Genomic DNA, 21,611 nt, shown 5'->3' on the forward strand with positions numbered 1-21,611 from the left:
ATGAGGATAAGTATCTGCTTCTCTAGCCAAACGGTCAGCCAATTCATTCCCTGGGATGCCCACATGACTTAGGACCCACAGAAAGACGACTGAACAAGCGTCACACTCAAGGGCAAAAAGAAGGTCATGGATAGCAGAGGCCAAAGGGTGATGAGAGAAGCATCGGTCAATAGACTGCAGGCTGCTGATGGAGTCTGAACGAATTAAAACACTGCGGAGGGAGGCCTGAGAAACAAAAAGGAGGGGCCTGTGAATGGCTAGACGTTCTGCTGTGAACACACTACATGATCTCGGCAATACATGGTGCTTGTAGCCAGTAGGAAACGTGAAAGCATATCCCACCTTATCAATAGTCTTAGAACCATCAGTGTAAAAAGATGGTGAACCCTGGAACTATGCAAGGATGGCACAGACAAGGCGCCAGAATCCATAGGAAGCGACACAGAGACCTTAGGAGCCTGGAATAGATCAGTCCTAATCCGTGGTCTAGGCACCATCCAGGATTGGGTGGGGGGGTGGGGGGCTGGGGGGGGGGGGGAGGGGGGAAGACAAAGGGTGCAGTCCAGTGAGTGGAGATGGAGATCGCGACAGGGGGAAAGTGAGATGCATACCAATCAGCAATCCCACTTGTGGGTGGGTGTTAGGACGGAGATATCCCTCATTGGCGAAGAGCACAGTGTACACAGGATGGTCAGGGAATTGGCGAATGGTGATTGCGTAAGAAACAAGGAGTTGGATCTGTCGGATGTGTAGATGGGGAATAAACAGGACTAGTGCGAAAGGCACCACAAGCCAGACACACTCCCCAATGATGGACAGGATCACGGAGTTTCAAAGTGGAAGGAGCTGCTGAGCCAAAAACTTGACTACCATAATCTAATCTGGACAAGACCAGAGAATGGTAAAGATGGAGAAGAGTGGAATGGTCTGCATCCCAAGATGTGTGGCCCAGGAGGCAGAGCATTAAGCTTCCGCATGCATGTAGTCCAAGGAATAGAAAAGCAACTGGAATCACTCAACAGAGGAAAGTCCACTGGGCCTGATGGGATACCAATTCGTTTCTACACAGAGTACGCGAAAGAACTTGCCCCCCTTCTAACAGCCGTGTACCGCAAGCCTCTAGTGGAACGGAAGGTTCCAAATGATTGGAAAAGAGCACAGGTAGTCCCAGTCTTCAAGAAGGGTCGTCGAGCAGATGCGCAAAACTATAGACCTATATCTCTGACGTCGATCTGTTGTAGAATTTTAGAACATGTTTTTTGCTCGAGTATCATGTCGTTTTTGGAAACCCAGAATCTACTCTGTAGGAATCAACATGGATTCCGGAAACAGCGATCGTGTGAGACCCAACTCGCTTTATTTGTTCATGAGACCCAGAAAATATTAGATACAGGCGCCCAGGTAGATGCTATTTTCCTTGACTTCCGGAAGGCATTTGATACAGTTCCGCACTGTCGCCTGATAAATAAAGTAAGAGCCTACGGAATATCAGACCAGCTGTGTGGCTGGATTGAAGAGTTTTTAGCAAACAGAACACAGCATGTTGTTATCAATGGAGAGACGTCTACAGACGTTAAAGTAACCTCTGGCGTGCCACAGGGGAGTGTTATGGGTCCATTGCTTTTCACAATATATATAAATGACCTAGTAGATAGTGTCGGAAGTTCGATGCGGCTTTTCGCGGATGATGCTGTAGTATACAGAGAAGTTGCAGCGTTAGAAAATTCCAGCGAAATGCAGGAAGATCTGCAGCGGATAGGCACTTGGTGCAGGGAGTGGCAACTGACCCTTAACATAGACAAATGTAATGTATTGCGAATACATAGAAAGAAGGATCGTTTATTGTATGATTATATGATAGCGGAACAAATACTGATAGCAGTTACTTCTGTAAAATATCTGGGAGTATGCGTGCGGAACGATTTGAAGTGGAATGATCATATAAAATTAATTGTTGGTAAGGCGGGTACCAGGTTGAGATTCACTGGCAGAGTCCTTAGAAAATGTAGTCCATCAACAAAGGAGGTGGCTTACAAAACACTCGTTCGACCTATACTTGAGTATTGCTCAACAGTGTGGGATCCGTACCAGATCGGGTTGATAGAGGAGATAGAGAAGATCCAAAGAAGATGCGGCGCGTTTCGTCACAGGGTTATTTGGTAACCGTGATAGCGTTATGGAGATGTTTAGGAAACTCAAGTGGCAGACTCTGCAAGAGAGGCGCTTTGCATCGCGGTGTAGCTTGCTCGCCAGGTTTCGAGAGGGTGTGTTTCTGGATGAGGTATCGAATATATTGCTTCCCCCTACTTATACCTCCCGAGGAGATCACGAATGTAAAATTAGAGAGATTCGAGCGCGCACGGAGGCTTTCAGACAGTCGTTCTTCCCGCGAACCATACGTGACTGGAACAGAAAAGGGAGGTAATGACAGTGGCATGTAAAGTGCCCTCCGCCACACACCGTTGGGTGGCTTGCGGAGTATAAATGTAGATGTAGATGTAGTCTTTAGGTGGGGAATGTGGAGTAGCCATGTCATCTTGTTATCAAAAATAAGGCCCAAGAAATGGGACTGTGCTACAACATTGAGGAGCAGGCTGCCTAAATAAAATTCTGGATTGGGCTGTACTGTGGGTACAAAAATGCATAAGCCGCGTTTTGGAGGGATAAAACTGGAAGTCAGGGGTGATGGCCCATACAGAGGCCCGTCGGACGGTGCCTTGGAGCTGGCACTCAGCAGATGCTACCAAGTGGGTGCTGCAAAGGTCACAAACCCATTGACGGCAATGAGGAAGAGTGTGACACTTAGCACAGAACCCTGTGGGATACCACTGTCCTGAATCTGAGGGGCACTGAGTGAAGTGCCAACTCGAACCCGGAAAAGCCAGTAACATAAAAATTCATGGATAAAAATCGGAAGGGGACCACGGAAGCCCCAATCATGGAGGATAACTAAAATTTGGTGGTGCCAAGCCATGTCATTTGCCTTATGTAGGTCAGAGAAGACTGCGCCAAGATGCCGACAGTGAGTAAAGGTCTGCCGGATGACTGATTCCAAACAGAGTGAGTGGTTGGTTGAAGATCACCCTGCCTGGAAGCCACACAGATATGGGGACGAAAGGCCCTGAGATTCAAGTACCCAACATAATATCCTTTCGAGCAGTTTACAAATACATTCATAAGGCTAATTGGGCAGTAGCTGTCGAGAGACATTGGGTTTTTTCCGGGCTTAAGGACAGGGATAACTATATTGTCTCACCTTTGTGACGGAAAAGCACCCATGAGCCAAATGTGGCTGAAGACCCTGAGGAGCTGTTGCCTCTGGGGAATGTTCAAGTGTTGGATCAACTGGTTGTCAATGGAATCTGGCCCTGGGACTGTGTCTCCTAAAGAGCTAACAGCCTGCACCAATTCCCATTCAGCGAAGGGTGCTTTATAGGGCTCAACGTGATTTGGGATGAAACAGAGGGGGTCTGTTCAACTTTGCATTTCTGCCGGAGAAAGGTAGTAGGGTAGGAAGAGGATGACAATGCCATCACAAAGTGTGTCACGAGGTGTTCTGCAAGAACCAATGGATCAGTGCACAGAGCACTGTGGAGGTTCAGACCCTGGACAGTTGACTGTTGCTGGGGGCCCAAAAGGCTACGGCATTTTGAGCAAACCAGCGACGAAGAGGCATATATCCCTAGGGAGGAAACACAGTGCTCCCAGCATTCCTTTTTACTCCATGTAATAAGGTAACGAGCCTTAGTACAGAGACGCTTAAAAGTAAGGAGGTTGGTCTGTGAAGGGTGTCGCTTAAATAGCTAAATCGCTCGTCGGCGTTCCTGGACAGTGACTGCGACACCCTTGGTCCACCACGTTACTGGCCGACGATGAGGGGGGACTTGTGGATAGGGGGACAGCAGTGCCAGCAGCATGAAGAATAGTGGCAGAGACGCCTTGCATGACTACATCAATGGAATTCGAAAGGGAGGTGTCGAAGATCACAGGAGGCCAATTGGCCCTGCGGAATGACCAACGTGGGGGCCTGTCTGACTGGCGGCAGCAGGGGGACAATAGAATCACTGGAAAGTGGTCACTGTCACAAAGGTCATCATGGGATGACCAATGTAGGGAAGCCATGAGGGCAGGGGAGGTGATCATGAGATCAATAGCAGAGAAGGTGCCATGAGCGGCACTGAAATGGCTAAGGAAACCATCACTGAGGAGACACAAATTGAGGTGCGTGATAAGTAGGTCAATTAGGATACCACTACCTGTTGATATGACTCTCCCCCAGTGGATGGTGGGCACTGAAGTCCCCAAGGAGGAGAAACGGGGACGGGAGTTGCTGGATTAAGGTAGACAGTGCCTACAAGTGGCCTACCTGGAGGTAGGTAGACATTGCAAATGGTGATTGCTGGAGTCGTTTGCACTTGAACCAGTATTGCTTCCGACGTGGTACATCAGGGTATCCAGTCACTACTGACATCAGAGTGAACCAAAGTGCAGACCCAACCAGATGCTGCCCCGGGGCCAGCGCAGTTCCAACAGAATGCCAGATAACAACAAAAAGTTGGAGAGTGGTCATCACAGAAATGCATTTCTTCAAGAATGAGACAGAACGCAGAATAAGAGGAGACAAGATGTTGCATTTCCGATGGTTAATGATAGTATCCGTTGCAATTCCACTGGATGATCTTGTGGCATGAGTCAAAGGTAGACATGAAACAGCCGAGAAGGAGGTCAGGTCACTTGGTGAGTACTTGTCACCGACAAGGATGGGGTGACACCCATAAATAAGATGTCAGACTCAGATGGCGGGCTGGGAGATGGCACCTCTGGGGACACTGGGGATGCCTTGTCTTGGGATTTATGTCTCTTCTTCTTTTCTTTCTGAGTGTAGGAGGGCAGCGCACAGGGGTAGTGCGGGCTTCTGCAAGTTCTGGAACTGAAAGAGAGCGAGTGATCTTCGGGCACACAGATGGTGCCCCTCATGGCCGAGTGGTGGTAACAGTCTTCTGGCCTGGGAATCACCAGGGAAAGGGTTCCCAGAAGGAAGTCCGATCACCAGCAGATGCCAAAGAAGGGAGGCACTTCTTTGGCCAGGGAGGGGGAGTGGCTCCCTGACAGGAGGTTGTGGGACCTGCAGGAGAGGTGGAGGAAAGAGTGGGACAGGGCTGAGGTAATGATGAGGGAGGAGGAGGAGAAAAGGAAGTAACAGAAGCAAACGTTGAATGTAGTGACACTGGATGGAGTCTCTCATGCTTCTAGCAAGCCTCAGCATAAGACAGGCGATCCAGAGACTCATATTATTGGATCTTCTTTTCTCTCTTGTAAACTGGGCAATCCGGTGAGTAAGGGGAGTGGCGGTCAGGACAACTGACACACACAAGCAGCAGAACACAGGGGTTTTGTCATAGAGTGGGTGGCTACAGTCACTACACAAAGGGTCTACCAAACAGTGGGAAGACATATGCCCAAAACGCAAGCATCGAAAGCTCTGCATATGTGGAGGGATGATATAGTTTTACGTCACATCTGTAGCACATAACCTTGACCTTCTCTAGGAGGTATCCCCCTTGAAAGCCAGAATAAAGGTGCCAGTATCAGTGCGGTTGTCTTGGTGACTTTTCTGCACACATTGAATAAAATGAAAGCCACACCGCTCCAGATTAGTCTGGAGTTCCTCATCAGTTTGCAGGATGAGGTCCCTATGAAAAATTACTCCCTAGACCATGTTCAGAGGTTGCTGAGAAGTGACGGACACCGGGACATTGCCAAGACGATCACAGGCACAAAGAGCTGCAGATTTGGTGGCAGAAGAAGCTTTGACTAACAGGGAGCCAGACTGCATCTTACTAAGAGACTCCACTTCACCAAACTTGTCACCGATATTTTCCAAGAAAAACAATGGCTTAGTGGTGGTGAATGTGTCCCCATCTGTCCTAGTACAGACGAGGTAAGGGGGAAATGGTTACATCCCAAGACAGCAAGCCTGGCCCTCCTCCCACGGTGTACCCTGGGAAGGTAAGGTTGCCGGGTCATATTCGAAGAAAATGTCATTTAAGAATGGCCAGATTTTTGCAGCCTGATACACTTCATGTGCCAAGCATCACACATTCTGACCAGGGGCTCTCCCCATGGGCACCACCCAGCCACAGCAAGGGCCATCCGGCATGGAGGCCGTTGCCAGGAGTTCCGATGCTCCAAGAAGATAAGCAATCACTCCCGTGGGGAGGGAACAGCTCAGGTATCAGTAGTGTTATCCCTGTGTTGTCAGGGGGCTCAAACATATGGGTACATAACAGCCCCACCACACTGACTGGCTACACATGCTGGTGACCTAGCATGGAGCATGGTGGAAGGGGGTACAGTGGAGAAGGGAGAGGGAAAGGAAGGGGGGGAGAGGAATCCACACTGTGGATGCTAAGGAGGGAGTTCTTCCCCATATGGCTATGGCTCACACTAAAAACAGGAAATTTTGAAGTGGAGGTCAAACCTCAAGCAGGGACCTATATCCGAAAAAAGATGAAAAAACAGGCAAAAGCAACAACTTTGCAACCAATACAGGAAACCAGGTGGATAGCCAGGTCGACATAAATCAGAACACCAAGAGAGGGGAAGGAGGTGGCTACGGGGCAGGGGCGAGTATAGGGAGGGAGGGGGCAAGGTGAAGGAAACGCAGCCAGGGAATGAAGACTGGGCCGCCATGCACGAACTCAAAAAGAACTATGAGCCCCCTGGGGGGAAGAAATTAAAAAGTGATTGAGTGCCAGTCCTTTTTTTCCCAAAATTGTAGGGTGTAACAAGTAAATTAGGCAGTTTCTAACACATTAAATAATTCAGAAATAGTATGCAGTTAGTGATCAGCAGAGTTGATATAAGGATGGCAACCCATCATTTAGATCAGTGGGCTAGAGGTAAGATTAATGTATGCTTTCACTATTATGGTATTAATAAATTGATGTATACTGTTTAGTGTGTCCTCACTGAGGGGCAGTAAAAGGAAGGTGGTTACACTGTGAGTGGTGATGTTGAGAAAGTTAGGACTGGACTCAGCATGAGGTATTAAGTCGGGCAGTGAACCCATCAGGAAAAAGGAAACCAATAAGAAATTTTTGTTCCCTGTAAGGGTTTCCAAACTGATAAAAGGTACGTGATATTGTCGCATGTATACAGTAACAGCTCAAAGATGAGGAGTCTGTTCTCGATCATGAGGTTGTTATGCATGCTTTAGGTATGCCAAAGGTGTACGTTGTAATGAAAGAGATGTATAATGTCTACACCAATATTAAGACTGATAGCATTATGATTAAGCAGAAATGAAACCTGGATATGACATTTTATTTGGTTTTTTGTTTGATTATAGTGGATTTTATAGTGGAAACTATGCTTCATAACGACACCCCAACAAGTGTTATGCGAGTCTTTGCATGCAAATACAAACTAAGTTCCTTGGGATCTAATATTTGTTTAATGGTTTACTAATGATAATTATCACACTGCTGTACTATGTAACTGAAGTATTCAAGTGATCAGCTTAGGTTGTAAAGGTGCAAACGTTTCAGACTACAGCTACAGTGATTTGTTGTTCCTGTAAAGCGTAAAAAAGTAAAATCAATAAATAAAAGATTGACTTATTGTCTTTGAAGACAAACTGAGAACAGTTAAAGGAGGACTCGAAGATGTTCACAATTTAATTTATAATTTCACAATATTGTAAAAATATTTCTCTTTTATGTTTGTTTGTTTGTTTATTTTTCTTCTTTACTTCCTTTCCTGCTAGTTCATTTATAAGGGTAAGACTGTGTAAGGGTACAAAGTCTCCCTTACATATGTTGATTCTATGGCCACATTGTATAGCTTCAAATAAATGAACAAGAAGAACGAGTTGAGAATTATAGTGTTTCTTGTTAAGGGGCTAATTATTGGCTAATTATTTTTATTTCATTTTTAGAACTGTTCTGCTTTTGTAGTCTGCTGCTGTTGTATTCTTGTCTGCAGGAATCCTTTCAAGCTAAGTGCGGTGCACAGAGCAGTAAGGCTGCCCGTGATGTCATCACAAGTAGCAGCAAAGAGACCGCCGGCCGTGTGCAGCTCCCAAGGAATACTGAATACCAGAACATAGAGCTGACACGAATGTCAACAGAAAATTCAATTGTTTCTGGCATGAGAACACGATTGGTGAGTTTTGTTTGTCTGTATTCATCTATGTTTAGAAGAAGCAATAAATTTTTATTCTGTATTTGAGGAATGGTGCTACTTCTTTAGTAGAATAGTGTGATACAAAACAAAAAATGATTTTGTCCATAGCTAGTGGATGTTCACTCCACTAAAGATGCAAGATAGTCGAAGACCCTCACACAAATGCAGACTGAGGAGTTTATGGATTCATGGCAGGTATTATGGACAGACAGTCTTGTTTAGCAGTTCTGAACACATTTTCTGAAACTGTCTTGAGCAGCTCATTCAACAACCCACATGTGCTGGAAATGTTTTAGATCTTGTGGTTACAAGAGATCATGATGTCATCATAGCAACAATGGTTACTACAGTTAATCCATCTGTCAAGAAGACTAGGAGAGTTTTCACACTGGAAGGAGCAGATAGGAAATTGTTAGCACCCTATTTAGAGCATCAATAAGCATTATTTAGTTTCTATGTGACAGAAGTAAAGGAATTATTGGTAAAGTTTAAACTGATCGTAAATCACGCTCTGGAGACATATGAACTAAATGTATGGATTAAAAATGGAAAAGACCCACCATGGCTTAATAACAAAATCTGAAAATCATGAAGAAACAGAGAATGTTGCACTCTCAGTTCTAAAAATAGTGTGGAAATGTGAACTGGCAAAAATTATTAGAAATCTGTGCATCTATAAAAAGATCAATGTGTGAAGCATATAACAGCTTTCATCACAATATTTTAGTGAAAGATTTTGCCAAGGACCTGAGAAAGTTCTGGTCCGATGTAAAATTCCTAATTAGGTTGAAGGCTTATATTCAGTCACTTGTCCCTCAGGTTGGTGTTGCACCAGAAAACAGCAAAAGAAAGCTAAAGATTTAAATTTTGCATTTAAAAGAAATCATTCATGCAGGAGAATTGTATAAATATACCATTGTTTGCCCATTGCACATACTCCCATATGGATGACACAGTAACGGTGTAGAGAAGCAACTGAGAGAGCTGGAAACAAGTAAGTCACCAGGTCCTGATGGAACCCTATTCAGTTTTATAGACAGTGGTCTTCAGAAATGGCCCCTTACTAATACTGAATTTATCATGAATCTCTCATCCAGTGCAGAGTCTCAAATGACTGGAAAAAAGTGCAGTTGACTCCCGTACATAAGAAGGGTAAAATAACAGAACCACAAAATTATGGATCAATATCCTTAACATCAGTTTGCTGCAGAATACTTGAACATATTCAGAGTTCAAATATAATTAATTTCTCTGAGGCAGAAAATCTTCTGTCCACAAGTCAGCACAAATTTAGAAAGTATTGCTAATGTGAAACTCAGCTTCCTGGATGAAGAGCAACAGGTAAATCCCATATTCCTAGATTTCCAGAAAGTGTCCAACACAATATTTCACTGTAGACTGTTAATGGAGGTCCAAATATACAGAATAGGTTCTCAGATATGTGAATTGCTCTATAACATCTTAAGGAATAGAACCTAGTATGTTGTCCTCAATGGTGAGGGTTCGTTAGAGACAAGGGTATTGTCAGGAGTACATACACAAAAAATCTAACAGATAGTGTGAGCAGCAGTCTGAAAGTCTTTGGTGCTGATGCTGTAGAATACAGAAGTGTCTGAATGACTGTATAAGGATACAGAATGGCTTAGACAGAATTTCTATTTGGTGTGATGAAAGGCAGCTTGCTCTAAATGTAGGATGAGCAGCAAAAACAATCCTGTAACATTCTAATATAGTATTAGTGGTGTGCTGCTTGACACACTCATGTCAATGAAGTATCTAGGCATAATGTTGCAACAACATGAACTGGAACGAGTACATAATGTTGATAGTAGGGAAGGCAAATGGTAGACTTTGATTTCTTGGGAGAATTTTGGGAAGTGTAGCTCATCTATACAGGAGATCGCATATAGAAAGAACACTAGTACAAACCATTCTTGAGTCCTGCCCAAGTGTTTCAGATCCCCACTAGGTCAGATTAAAGGAAAATATTGTAGCAATTCAGAAGTATGCTGCTAGATTTGACACCAGGAGTTTCAATCAACACATTATGGAAATTCTTTGTGAGTTCAAAGCAAGACAAGATAAGAGAAATTAGGTTTGCAGGGTGGCATATTGACAGTCAGATTGTGGTGAGTGGAGAAGAAATTGCAATAACTTGTACTCCGCTGCGCACTGAAAGGTGGCTTAGGAATATGTTTGTATGAGGATGGAGGGGGGATGGATTTTCATTATCAAAAATTTATTCATGAATAAATATTCTTCAGTCACCTTAAGTACTATCCACTAGATGTGATGCACTTGTCAAGTCTTTCTTCCCTATGTTTGAAGCATGTCTAGGACTCTTCAAGTTTGATAGTGTCCAGTGCCCTTTGCAATGCAGTTTTTACTACCTTCACATCATCATAACACTTCCCTTTCAGTGTTTTTTTAATTTGCAGGAATAGGAAAATGTCACAAGCGGCTAGGTCTGGAGAAAGCAGAGGGTGGGGAATAACAGACAAGGGGGTACAAATTCCTGATGCACAATTCCACAAGCATCGAAAAAGACAATGATCATCATCTTCACATTCAACCTAATTTGCCTTTTTTTTTTTGTCTGGTAGAGTTGGGAGACCTCCATTAGCTTGCTCCTTGCTTGGTTTCTGGGTCATATCCCTAACATCAACTCTAATCACTTGTAAATCAGTTTGTTCAAAAAGTATGGATCACTTTCAGTCTTTGTTTCCAAGCTCTGACACACATTCATACACATGGTTTTTTGTTTCTGTGTGAGAAGGTGCAGAACAAATCTAGTGGCAACACGTCACAAATGCAAATCCTCACTCAAAATCTGTTGAAATTTGGCCAATCATGGAACAACAATCCTTGTTGCTTGTTTGGCAGATTTTTTTTCAACATTTTCTCATTTTGCGATGTTTCAGGGCATACAGAATGAGATTGGTCCTCAATACTCATCTCACTAAATTGAAAGCGCCCAAACCAGGCAAAAACTTGTGTGCAGCTTGTAGCATCCTCCCAGAACACCTCTTGAAGCATTTAGTGAGTCTCTGTCTCCTATTTTTTAAGCAGGAAACAAAATTTCATGCACACTCTTTGTTCTGCTGAAGTTGCCCTAACAGCTTTGCAAGAGGAACTAACAGCTTTGCAAGAGGAACACACCAACAGTCACAAAACCACAACACTTATGCTCAAATGTTCACCTACACACTGCCACTGTCTGCATGGATGCTTCCTGAAGGTCATTGCTAACACCATATAGCAGGAGAACTCTGTAATAGATATACAAATGGCAGTGCCTTCTCAGTCCGATTATTTTTGGGTCCCCCCCTCATAGATGTAAATAACACCTTATACCATAACACCAAGCACTGGACCATATGCAATTGGGCAATGTTCATTCTCCTCCTAACCTTCATACAGAGATATATGCTTCATTATGGAATCGTCTGAAAAGACAAGTGTTGTCAATGGGCACATCACTGTCAGCAAGTCTCCCAGTGTTACTGCATCACTGGAAGCAGCAATTATGACAATCTGTGTTACCCCAGATGTCACACAGTCCACATGGATAGCTGTTTTGCTGCAGACAAGCCTATTTTCTGACTCATGATACATGACCCTACTCTATGAGTCTGCACAGGTAAGTGAACAGTATGTCCATCCTCTTGGGCTCGACTCGTGAGTTTGTTGAGGTCCTGCATGGCGATGAGTATGTATGGCCCTCCTAAAACCATTTATTTCATGTTTGTACAAGGGTAAGTCAATTATTATCTGCAAAGTAGTTATAAAATTTTATTGTAATCAAATAGGAAACTTCATCATTTCTCGACGTAGTCTCCTTGTGTTTCAATGCACTTGGTCCATCGTTGTACAAGCTTCTGATGCCCTCACAAAAGAAGGTTCTTGGTTGAGCTGGGAGCCAGGAATGCATTGCTTCTCTCACTGCTTCATCCAAGGCAAATTGACAGCCCCTTAATGCCTGCTTGAGTTGACCGAACAAGTAATAGTCAGAAGTGGCAAGATCGGGACTATATGGAGGATGATCCAGTACTTCAAAATTGAGTTTCTGGAGCGTTTCAGCAGTGTGGGCAGCAGTACAGGGACGGGCATTGTCATGCAACAACACAACAATTTTGACAGCAATCCTCGGCGTTTGCTTCGAATTGCAGGCTTTAGCCTGGCAGTAAACATCTCACTATAACATACACTGTTTATTGTTGTGCCCCTTTCGCCATAATGTTCCAGCACTGGATCTTGTGTGTCCCAAAAAACCTTAAGCTTCAGTTTACCTGTGGATGGTTGGGGTCTTAAACTTTTTTCTTGCATGGCGAATTTGATGTTTCCATTCCACACTCTGGGATTTACTCTCTGGCTCGTAATGATGGATCCATGTTTCGTCACCAGTAATGATCCTATCTAAGAAGTTGTCATCTTAGTTACCACAGCAATCGAAATGTTTTTTTTTTTTGCAGATGTCCAAGTGCGTTTCTTTATGCAACTGTGCTAGTTGTTTTGGGATCCAACTTGCACAAACTTATGAAACCCAAGTCTGTTGTGGATGATTTCGTAGGCAGAACCGTGACCAATTTGCAGATGATGTGCCACATTGTCAATAGTTAATCGTCTGTCTAAGAGAACAGTTTCACATGAATCTCAATGGTTTCTTCATTTGTGGTGGCAAACGGTCGTCTGGCTCTTTCATCATGCGTAACACTTGTGCGATCATTTCGGAATTTTTCAATCCATTTGTAGACACTCTGTTGTGGCAAAACACTATTCCTCGACGAATTTCAGCCTGATACACCTTCCGACCACAAAAAACGAATCACTGAACATTGCTCTTCTTTTGTGCAAATAGACAGCGGAGCAGCCATAATTAACAGCAAGGTAGTGATAACGAAACTAACCTAGCAGCTTGAAAATTGCAAAGATATAACAACAAATAAACAAAACATGTGTCATCAACATAAAACAACAATACTACAAAAATAAACAAAAATATAACTAAATTGCGGATAATAATTTACTTACCCCTGTATAATGGTTGTGGGATCCCAATTGACATGAGTGGAGACGTTTCTTCCACTTACACAAGGCATAACACCATCTTCTCACAAACACCCAACATTCATATGCAATTTCTGAATTGCAAAGCTGCTGCACAACCCTTCCTCTTTGAAAGAAGATAGATGTTGCTACTACTATGTACTTTGTGCAATTGTGCTGAAATGCTTATTATTTCCTTTTCCTTCCAAGCATGTAGCATACTTCATGCCAATTTGATGTTTATTGCACGGTGCCTTCACGGTGTTGCATATTAGTCACCAACAGTGTATTCACTCCTCTTTTTAGTGGTGCAAGAATTAAACTGTGGTAGTACCCCTCTGTCTTCTGTTGCAAAATAAGGCTTGAAAACAGAGTTCAGCATTCCTTTGCCACCCCGAGATTTGGTTTCTGTCCTATCTGCAATTGTGTCTGGACATCTACCCCAGTGCCACTGAGACCGCCGACAGTTGAAGAGGATTGTAATGTGTAATAGGCAGACATTTGTCCAGACCATCACATAAGAATCCCAAACTGCATAAGGATCCACTGCACGTACTATGACAATTGGGCAGGAGGTGAGAAAACTTGGATTTCATGGTCGAGGGGCTGTTCATAAGCCGCACATCATGCCAGTAAATGCCAAATGATGCCTTGCTTGGTGTAAGGAGCGTAAACATTGGATGATTGAACAGTGGAAAAATGTTGTGTGGAGTGACAAATCATTGTACACAATGTGGCGATACGATCTCAGGGTGTGGGTATGGCGAATGACCGGTGAACGTCATCTGCTAGTGTGTGTAGTGCCAACAGTGTGGTCGTGTTTTTCATGGAGGGGCTTGCACCCCTTGTTGTTTTGCATGGCACTCTCACAGCACAGGCCTACATTGATGTTTTAAGCGAATTCTTGCTTCCCACTGCTGAAGAGCAGTTTGTGGTGGCAACTGCATCTTTCAACACAATCAAGCGCCTGTTCATAATGCACGGCCTGTGGTGGAGAGGTTACGAGACAATAACATCCCTCTAATGGACTGGTCTGCACAGAGTCCTGACCTGAATCCTATGGAACACCTTTGGGGTGTTTTGCAACGCCAACTTCGTGCCAGGCCTCACCGACTGTCATCAATACCTCTCATCAGTGAAGCATCCTCTGAAGAATGGGCTGCCATTCTCCAAGAAACCTTACAGCACCTGACTGAACTTATGCCTGTGAGAATGGAAGCTGTAATAAAGCCTACGGGTGGGCCAACACCATACTGAATCCTAGAATTACTGATGGAGGGCATCATGATCTTGTAAATCATTTTCAACCAGGTGTCCGGATACTTTTGATCACATAGTGTATTTGTATTTCCTCCAAACCTGAGTTTTGTTAGAGTTCTCTAACAAATGATATTTTGAGTTAAATGTGACACACAATGCTCCATTCAGTCATGCATCGAGAGCTTATCGATTGCCTATTGGGTTTCACTGTGAGAAGCAGACTGCTTAGTTTATAATTAACCTGTTATTACATTTTATGGTTGGCCACACACTGATAACTTCTGGCCAAATAACTGACCACAGTGAGGGCCCACGTTGGGCTGAACTGTAAATAACAAAGTATGACTGTCTTGTAAAAGACCCGCATCCTTGACAGTGCTGTATAATTTGCTGAATGACAGATATATCGTTCTGGTGGCTACTGCACTCCTCCTCCTTCGGGGGATGAAGCCACTGTGATCCACTGCGTCGGAAAGTGGAGCGTCATGCAGTAGCGATGATCTCCATGTCCATTGGAAGGCTGGAGTCGGGGGAGGGATCTGCCAACCCTCGAGCCGGAATCTTCGAATACGGTTGGAAGTGACCCACACGAAGAAGCCCCCGTCGTCCCACCATCGGAACCCGGGACAGAACGGGCGACAAGCCGTCGAACTCTGGATCCCAGTCCACCTCAGGAGGGCAAGACCCAGTGGCGGGGACGATGGGGAAGGGACGACCACAGGTGAACCAGCCTCCTGAGAAACCGGGACTGCGAGGGGGGCCAGCTCTCGCCGGGGCATCTCTAACGATGGCGATGCCGGTGCTGAAGCTACTGGAGGCCGCCAAGGCTGTACAACCATCGCAGTGTGGCTTTTTTATTACATTTGCGACAAACGGTCCAATGCTGGGGCCACTCTGACCAATCATGATGTATATAGCACGATGCACAGGATGGTAACAGAGCTGGCGGCCAGAACTCTGTTTACGCGCCGTGCGGGAGCAGCCGTAACGGCCGGATTGTACCACTCGCATATCGTCCACCCCGGACGCGGCTGCGGCGCCCTGAACAGCCGCGAAGTCGCACCACACTTCCAACTGTTGACCTGCGGCGTGAGTGACTTCATATGATTGAGCAATGGACAGGACGTCCTCAAGGGAAGGGTCTTCCAACTGCAGGGCCCATTGCTGGACCTCCCAATCGGGGGCCGAATGAACAATGACGTCGCCCGCCATAACGTGGGCATATGACTCTTGCGACTGCTCTGTGACAAAATAACACTTGCGGCTAAGACCGTGCAGGGTAGCACCCCACGCCCTGTAAGACTAATGGGGCTGTTTCTTGCATTGGTAGAACTCGACCCTAGCCGCCACAACATGCGTACGGAGGTGATAATATGAAGACAGCAAGGAACACAATGCATCAAAAGACAAGGACGAAGGTTCCTGCAACGGCGCTAGCTGCCGCAAAACTTGATACAGCGAGGAAGATATCCAAGACAAGAAAAGAGCACGACATACCTCTGCATCAGCAACATGAAATGCCTGGAAATGCTGCCGAAGGCGATGTTCATATGTGTCCTAATCCTCCGCCATCTCATCATATGGGGGAAAGGGAGGAGGGAACGGCGCTGGAGCAGACTGCGTGGAGAGCAATGCCAGAAGCACTTGTTTCATGGTTGCCATGAGCTCCGCCTGCTGCTCAACCAAAACCCGCACTAAATCCTCCATGCCGTGGATAAGCTGCAAAACCGGAACAACGACGCAACATGCAAAAGAACGACCCTAATCATCGCCAATTGTGTAGTAACACGATTCACGTTTCCGTCGAACTTCACCTAGTGTAGACAGGGAACTGTTTGCTAGACCAGCCTGATGTGAACTGACTGGGCATGGCCCGTGCTGCCTGAGTTGTTGTTGTTCCGCCGGCAGAGGGCGTGGCCAAATTCTCGCGTGCCCTCTGGTGGACGGGACTTTACTTGCGGCAATTACTGTCCGTGATGCGCCGTGCCAATGTGCGCCTCCTGCAATCGTTCTGGTGGCTACTGCAATTGGTTTCCTCAATTCTACTATTTTTTCGGAGTGTTTACAACTCTGACACTTCATTGTGAATGTTTTAGAAGTTGATTACTAGGATTTTGATAGTGTCATCAGTGGGGGACATTTCTCACATTAATACTTCGGGGTCTTCAACAGCTATCATTATCTCGACTGGGTGGAAAGCCACCTAATCAAAAGATCCTTTGTATTAGCCTCACATGCAGTCAGGTACCTGGAAAGAAGCCTCTAATATGCTGTGCATCCATGAGACATTTAAGGATGCCTACAACTCGCACTCAAATGGTGCAAGTCTAGGAAATCACAGCCAAGTTTGTCACAGAACCTTTTAAGTCTCTAGTCTCAGTGTTCTAATCAGACCCAAGAGGCTGTGATCAGTTCTCAGTCACTGCTCCAGACTGTGAACCTTGTTGAAATTCCATGAGCAACACTGTTTTCTAAACTTTTTTTGCCAGTCACTACAATCATTCTATTATGATCTCACAGCCCAGGTAACAGGCATTATTTGTCCCAAGGTGCGCCACGGTCTGTGGTTGGCTGCACCTTATTCTTTCAGTATCACCCAGAATATCCTTCTCAACACATTGAATGAGGCTTCCAAGCATAAAAAGCTGAGTGCAAAAGGCAATTCTTCTCACCTTTTGCTGTCATTTCCCTAAAGAGTACCTTTATTTGCTGCACATTGAACCACTAACATAGCAATATAGAAAATATGATTTGAAAGTCTTGGCACTAGTATTCTTAGTACCATAAAACGTACTTAGTACAAATACAACTGATTGTGTTTCTTTATGATTGCTAATAAAATAAGTAAATAAAATGTGGGTTGAAATTTGAGAGCAACACAACAAATATGTGTTCATCATGACATTCTTGCTATTGTAACAAGTAATGGAACATTAATATTGGCCTGGTCAGAGATCAGGGCAATATTTATAGTGATTTTCTAATGATGTGCGATGTCTAGAATTCATAAAAATAATTCATGAACTTAGCTACACAGAATGTATTCACATATCACTGTGTGTAAAAAAAAGAAAAAAAAAAACATAATACTGAAGCTCTTAACAATATGTACCAAGTGATTATTGTCTTTACATTTAGATGCTTATTGTCCCCACATACAAACCAGAAAGACTTCAGACATGCAGTCCCTCTGATATAGTACCTGAAGCCCGAAAAACCTACAATGTAAAATAAGAATGCAATGGCAGAAGAACTTAGTAAACTGGAAGACATGATCGAGACTGTTTTTGCATAGTTTGTTGCTTTCTTCTTTGTTACTTTATTGTGAGAGAACAAGAAGTAAGCTTCACCATTACAAAAAAAAGGTTAACACATTTGATGGACTGTTATGTGTATACACTTTTGATTACACTATTTGAGGTCACATAATACTCCAGCAAGAATATTATCAATGTTCATACACCTTAGATACTCTGAAACTGTGCACACAACAATTTCTTTCATATGGAAATACGGCATATCTATTCAAAATAAACCCTCTTCCAAATGTATCACTGTTAATATAATGCCCTAAAACAAAGTCAGTAAGATTGTTATGTGATCCTATAGCAACAATATACACTACTGGCCATTAAAATTGTTACACCAAGAAGAAATGCAGATGATAAACGGGTATTCATTGGACAAATATATTATACTAGGACTGACATGTGATTACATTTTCACAAAATTTGGATGCACAGATCCTGAGAAATCAGTACCCAGAACAACCACCTCTGGCCGTAATAACGGCGTTGACACGCCTGGGCATTGAGTCAAACAGAGCCTAGATGGGGTGTACAGGTACAGCTGCCCAGGCAGCTTCAACACGATACCACAGTTCATCAAGAGTAGTAACTGGCATATTGTGACGAGCCAGTTGCTCGGTCACCATTGACCAGACGTTTTCAATTGGTGAGAGATCTGGAGAATGTGCTGGCTAAGGCAGCAGACAGATATTTTCTGTATCCAGAAAGGCCCGTACGGGACTTGCAACATGTGGTCGTGCATTATCCTGCTGAAATGTAGGGTTTAGCAGGGATCGAATGAAGGGTAGAGCCACGGGTCGTAACACATCTGAAATATAACGTCCACTGTTCAAAGTGCCATCAATGCGAACAAGAGGTGACCGAGACGTGTAACCAATGGCACCCCATACCATCACACCGGGTGATACTCCAGTATGGCGATGACGAATACACGCTTCCAATGTGTGTTCACCACAATGTAGCCAAACACGGATGCGACCATCATGATGCTGTAAACGGAACCTGGATTCATCCGAAAAAATGATGTTTTGCCACTCATGCAGCCAGGTTCATCATTGAGTACGTCATCGCAGGCGCTCCTGTCTGTGATGCAGCGTCAGGGGTAACTGCAGCCGTGGTCTCCGAGCTGATAGTCCATGCTGCTGCAAACGTCGTCGAACTGTTCGTGCAGATGGTTGTTGTCTTGCAAATGCCCCCATCTGTTGATTCAGGGATCGAGACGTGGCTGCACGATCCGTTACAGCCATGCAGATAAGATGCCTGTCATCTCAACAGCTAGTGATACGAGGCCGTTGGGATCCAGCACGGCGTTCCGTATTACTCTCTTGAACCCACTGATTCCATATTATGCTAACAGTCATTGGATCTCGAACAACGCAAGCAGCAATGTCACGATACAATAAACCACAATCGTGATAGGCTACAATCTGACCTCTATCAAAGTCGGAAACGTGATGGTGCGCATTTCTCCTCCTTACATGAGGCATCACAACAACGTTTCACCAGGCATCGCCAGTCAACTGCTGTTTGTGTATGCGAAATCGGTTGGAAACTTTCCTCATGTCAGCATGTTGTAGGTGTTGCCACTGGCGCCAACCCTATGTGAATGCTCTGGAAAGTTAATCATTTGCATATCACAGCATCTTCTTCCTGTTGGTTAAATTTCGCGTCTGTAGCACATCATCTTCGTGGTGTAGCAATTTTAATGACTAGTAGTGTACTACTTTTGTATGATATAGGATAAATGATATAATTAACAAGAGAGAGGAAAATTTGCACACATAGGGAAGAAGTTATGATACAGCAAAAAAACAGTGACTTTAACACTTGGAGGTATAAAAAATGTGAGCAGTCGATGAGAAACCAGTGGTAATTTTTTATACTGTTGCTTACCTTGTGTTACAAACTGTTTGTTATATAATTATAAACACTACATACCTCTTTACACCAACGATTGAATAGGAAATCTCCGGATGCTATCTCAAACCAGTTTCGCTCAACTTCATCTTTCAGCTGTAAATCAACACACTGCTTTTGGACTATAACCGCATCTCGTACTTTCTCAAAGTCATTTAGCTTTAGTTTCTTCAGATGCTTCATAAAACCATTCAGAAATGATTCTATTTCTTCAGCAATATGAGTAGAACTGAAAATAAACACAATTTTATTCTAATAAAATTGGCAAAATTACGTTAAAACATGACCACTGTATTCTCATTTCAATATCTAGCTCAAGGCAAAACACATGTTTAATATATTCATACAATGTGGTTTTAAGATATGAGGGCTGTAATTTAACTATTTTAAATTTTTTACAAAAACAAAGATTGAAAAGAATTTTTTGGTGCAATCATTTTCTTGCTTCTCAAAATACCCATGTTTAAACTTTATAGACTTTTGCATGCAATCAAATCAGTTCAGGAAACATTTTTCATTCTGATGTGAGCTATGAAAAACATAGTTTTCAAAGGAAGCAATGAAAATTGCTATCCACATTATTATTATCATTATTATTATTATTATTATTATTAATGATAATATGTTCAACATAAGGGAGCAAAAAGAAGTCGTTTGGTGATAATCACATGAATACAGATGTCGAGAAATTATTTCAATGTTATTCCCCATCAAATTCTCAACTGTCTCACGTGCTGTGTGAGTACTGGCATTGTCAATCATGCTGAAGAATGACGCAATGTTTTTGGTTGTTTATCTTGATTTCATCAGTAACTTATGGCAAACAAATTGAAATGTGGCAATATAAAAACCTCTGCAGTTGAAAGTAGCTATTACCGCAATGGAAATGTGGTGAACACAAATGGTGTGTAAGGTTTCATGCATATCTGACTTGTTATAAAATTTAGAAGATAGTGGATATAGTCATCTGTGATGTGCATATTTTGCTGGAATCCAGTGATTCCTCTATGAATTTAAATGATGTTTAAACCATGCCAATTACTTTTTGTCTCACTGGTGAATGAATTATTCTTTCAGAGAATAGTACCTATTGTAATATTGGTAGTTTGCTGTACACTGTACATAATATGAAGAAGAGGGAAAAGATTAGGCCTTAAAGTCATATTGATAAATGGGTCATTAGAGACGACTATAAGCAAGTAAATCAACACACTGCTTCTGAACTATAACTGCATCTCGTGCTTTCTCAAAATCATTTATCTTTAGTTTCTTCAGATGCTTCATAAAACCATTCAGAAATGATTCTATTTCTTCAGCAACACGAATAGAACTGAAAATAAACACAATTTTATTCTAATAAAATTGGGGCACAATTACATTAAAACATGACCACCATATTATCATTTCAATAACTAGCTCAAGACAAAACACATGTTTAATATATTCAAACAATGTGGTTTTAAGACATGAGGGCTGTAATTTAATTATTTTTAATTTTTTACAAAAACAAAGATTGAAAAGGAGGAAGGAAACAGGCTGTGGTCTTTTTTTTTTTTTTTTTTAACTTAGTGTTCACTTTCAGAAGAGCTAAATCTGGATGATCAGACTGGAATCTGATCCTTATTCCTCCCAAACCTGAGACCCGTATCGTAAACACTGTGCTGCTTCATACAATACCAGGCAGTGAGAGAGATTGGTTTCACTTTTAAATTATACCTAGGCTACCCTGTACATACATGATTAGCAAAGATTCCACATTAAATACGGAGAAACGATGGGAGGCATAAATGTGTTGAGTAGTTGACAGACACGTAAAGTTGATATACACATAAGTACCGTAACACTACAAATGTTTCTATGCTTTCAGACATCCTCAATTTTCTTTTCCATTCT

The 21,611-nt window shown here is 43.3% G+C and overlaps 1 protein-coding gene across 2 annotated transcripts in view; it reads right to left on the reverse strand.

The window, feature by feature from the left end:
- LOC126261662 (nardilysin-like) overlaps positions 1-21,611 on the reverse strand; it is a 392,468-nt gene that overhangs the window by 88,082 nt on the left and 282,775 nt on the right. For both annotated transcript variants that reach the window (XM_049958559.1, XM_049958560.1), the window contains exon 18: positions 19,740-19,947. In XM_049958559.1, coding sequence (XP_049814516.1) covers positions 19,740-19,947 — 208 coding nt within the window. The remainder of the gene's footprint in view (positions 1-19,739; positions 19,948-21,611) is intronic.

Source organism: Schistocerca nitens, chromosome 1, assembly GCF_023898315.1.
Source record: "Schistocerca nitens isolate TAMUIC-IGC-003100 chromosome 1, iqSchNite1.1, whole genome shotgun sequence".
NCBI lineage: Eukaryota > Metazoa > Arthropoda > Insecta > Orthoptera > Acrididae > Schistocerca > Schistocerca nitens.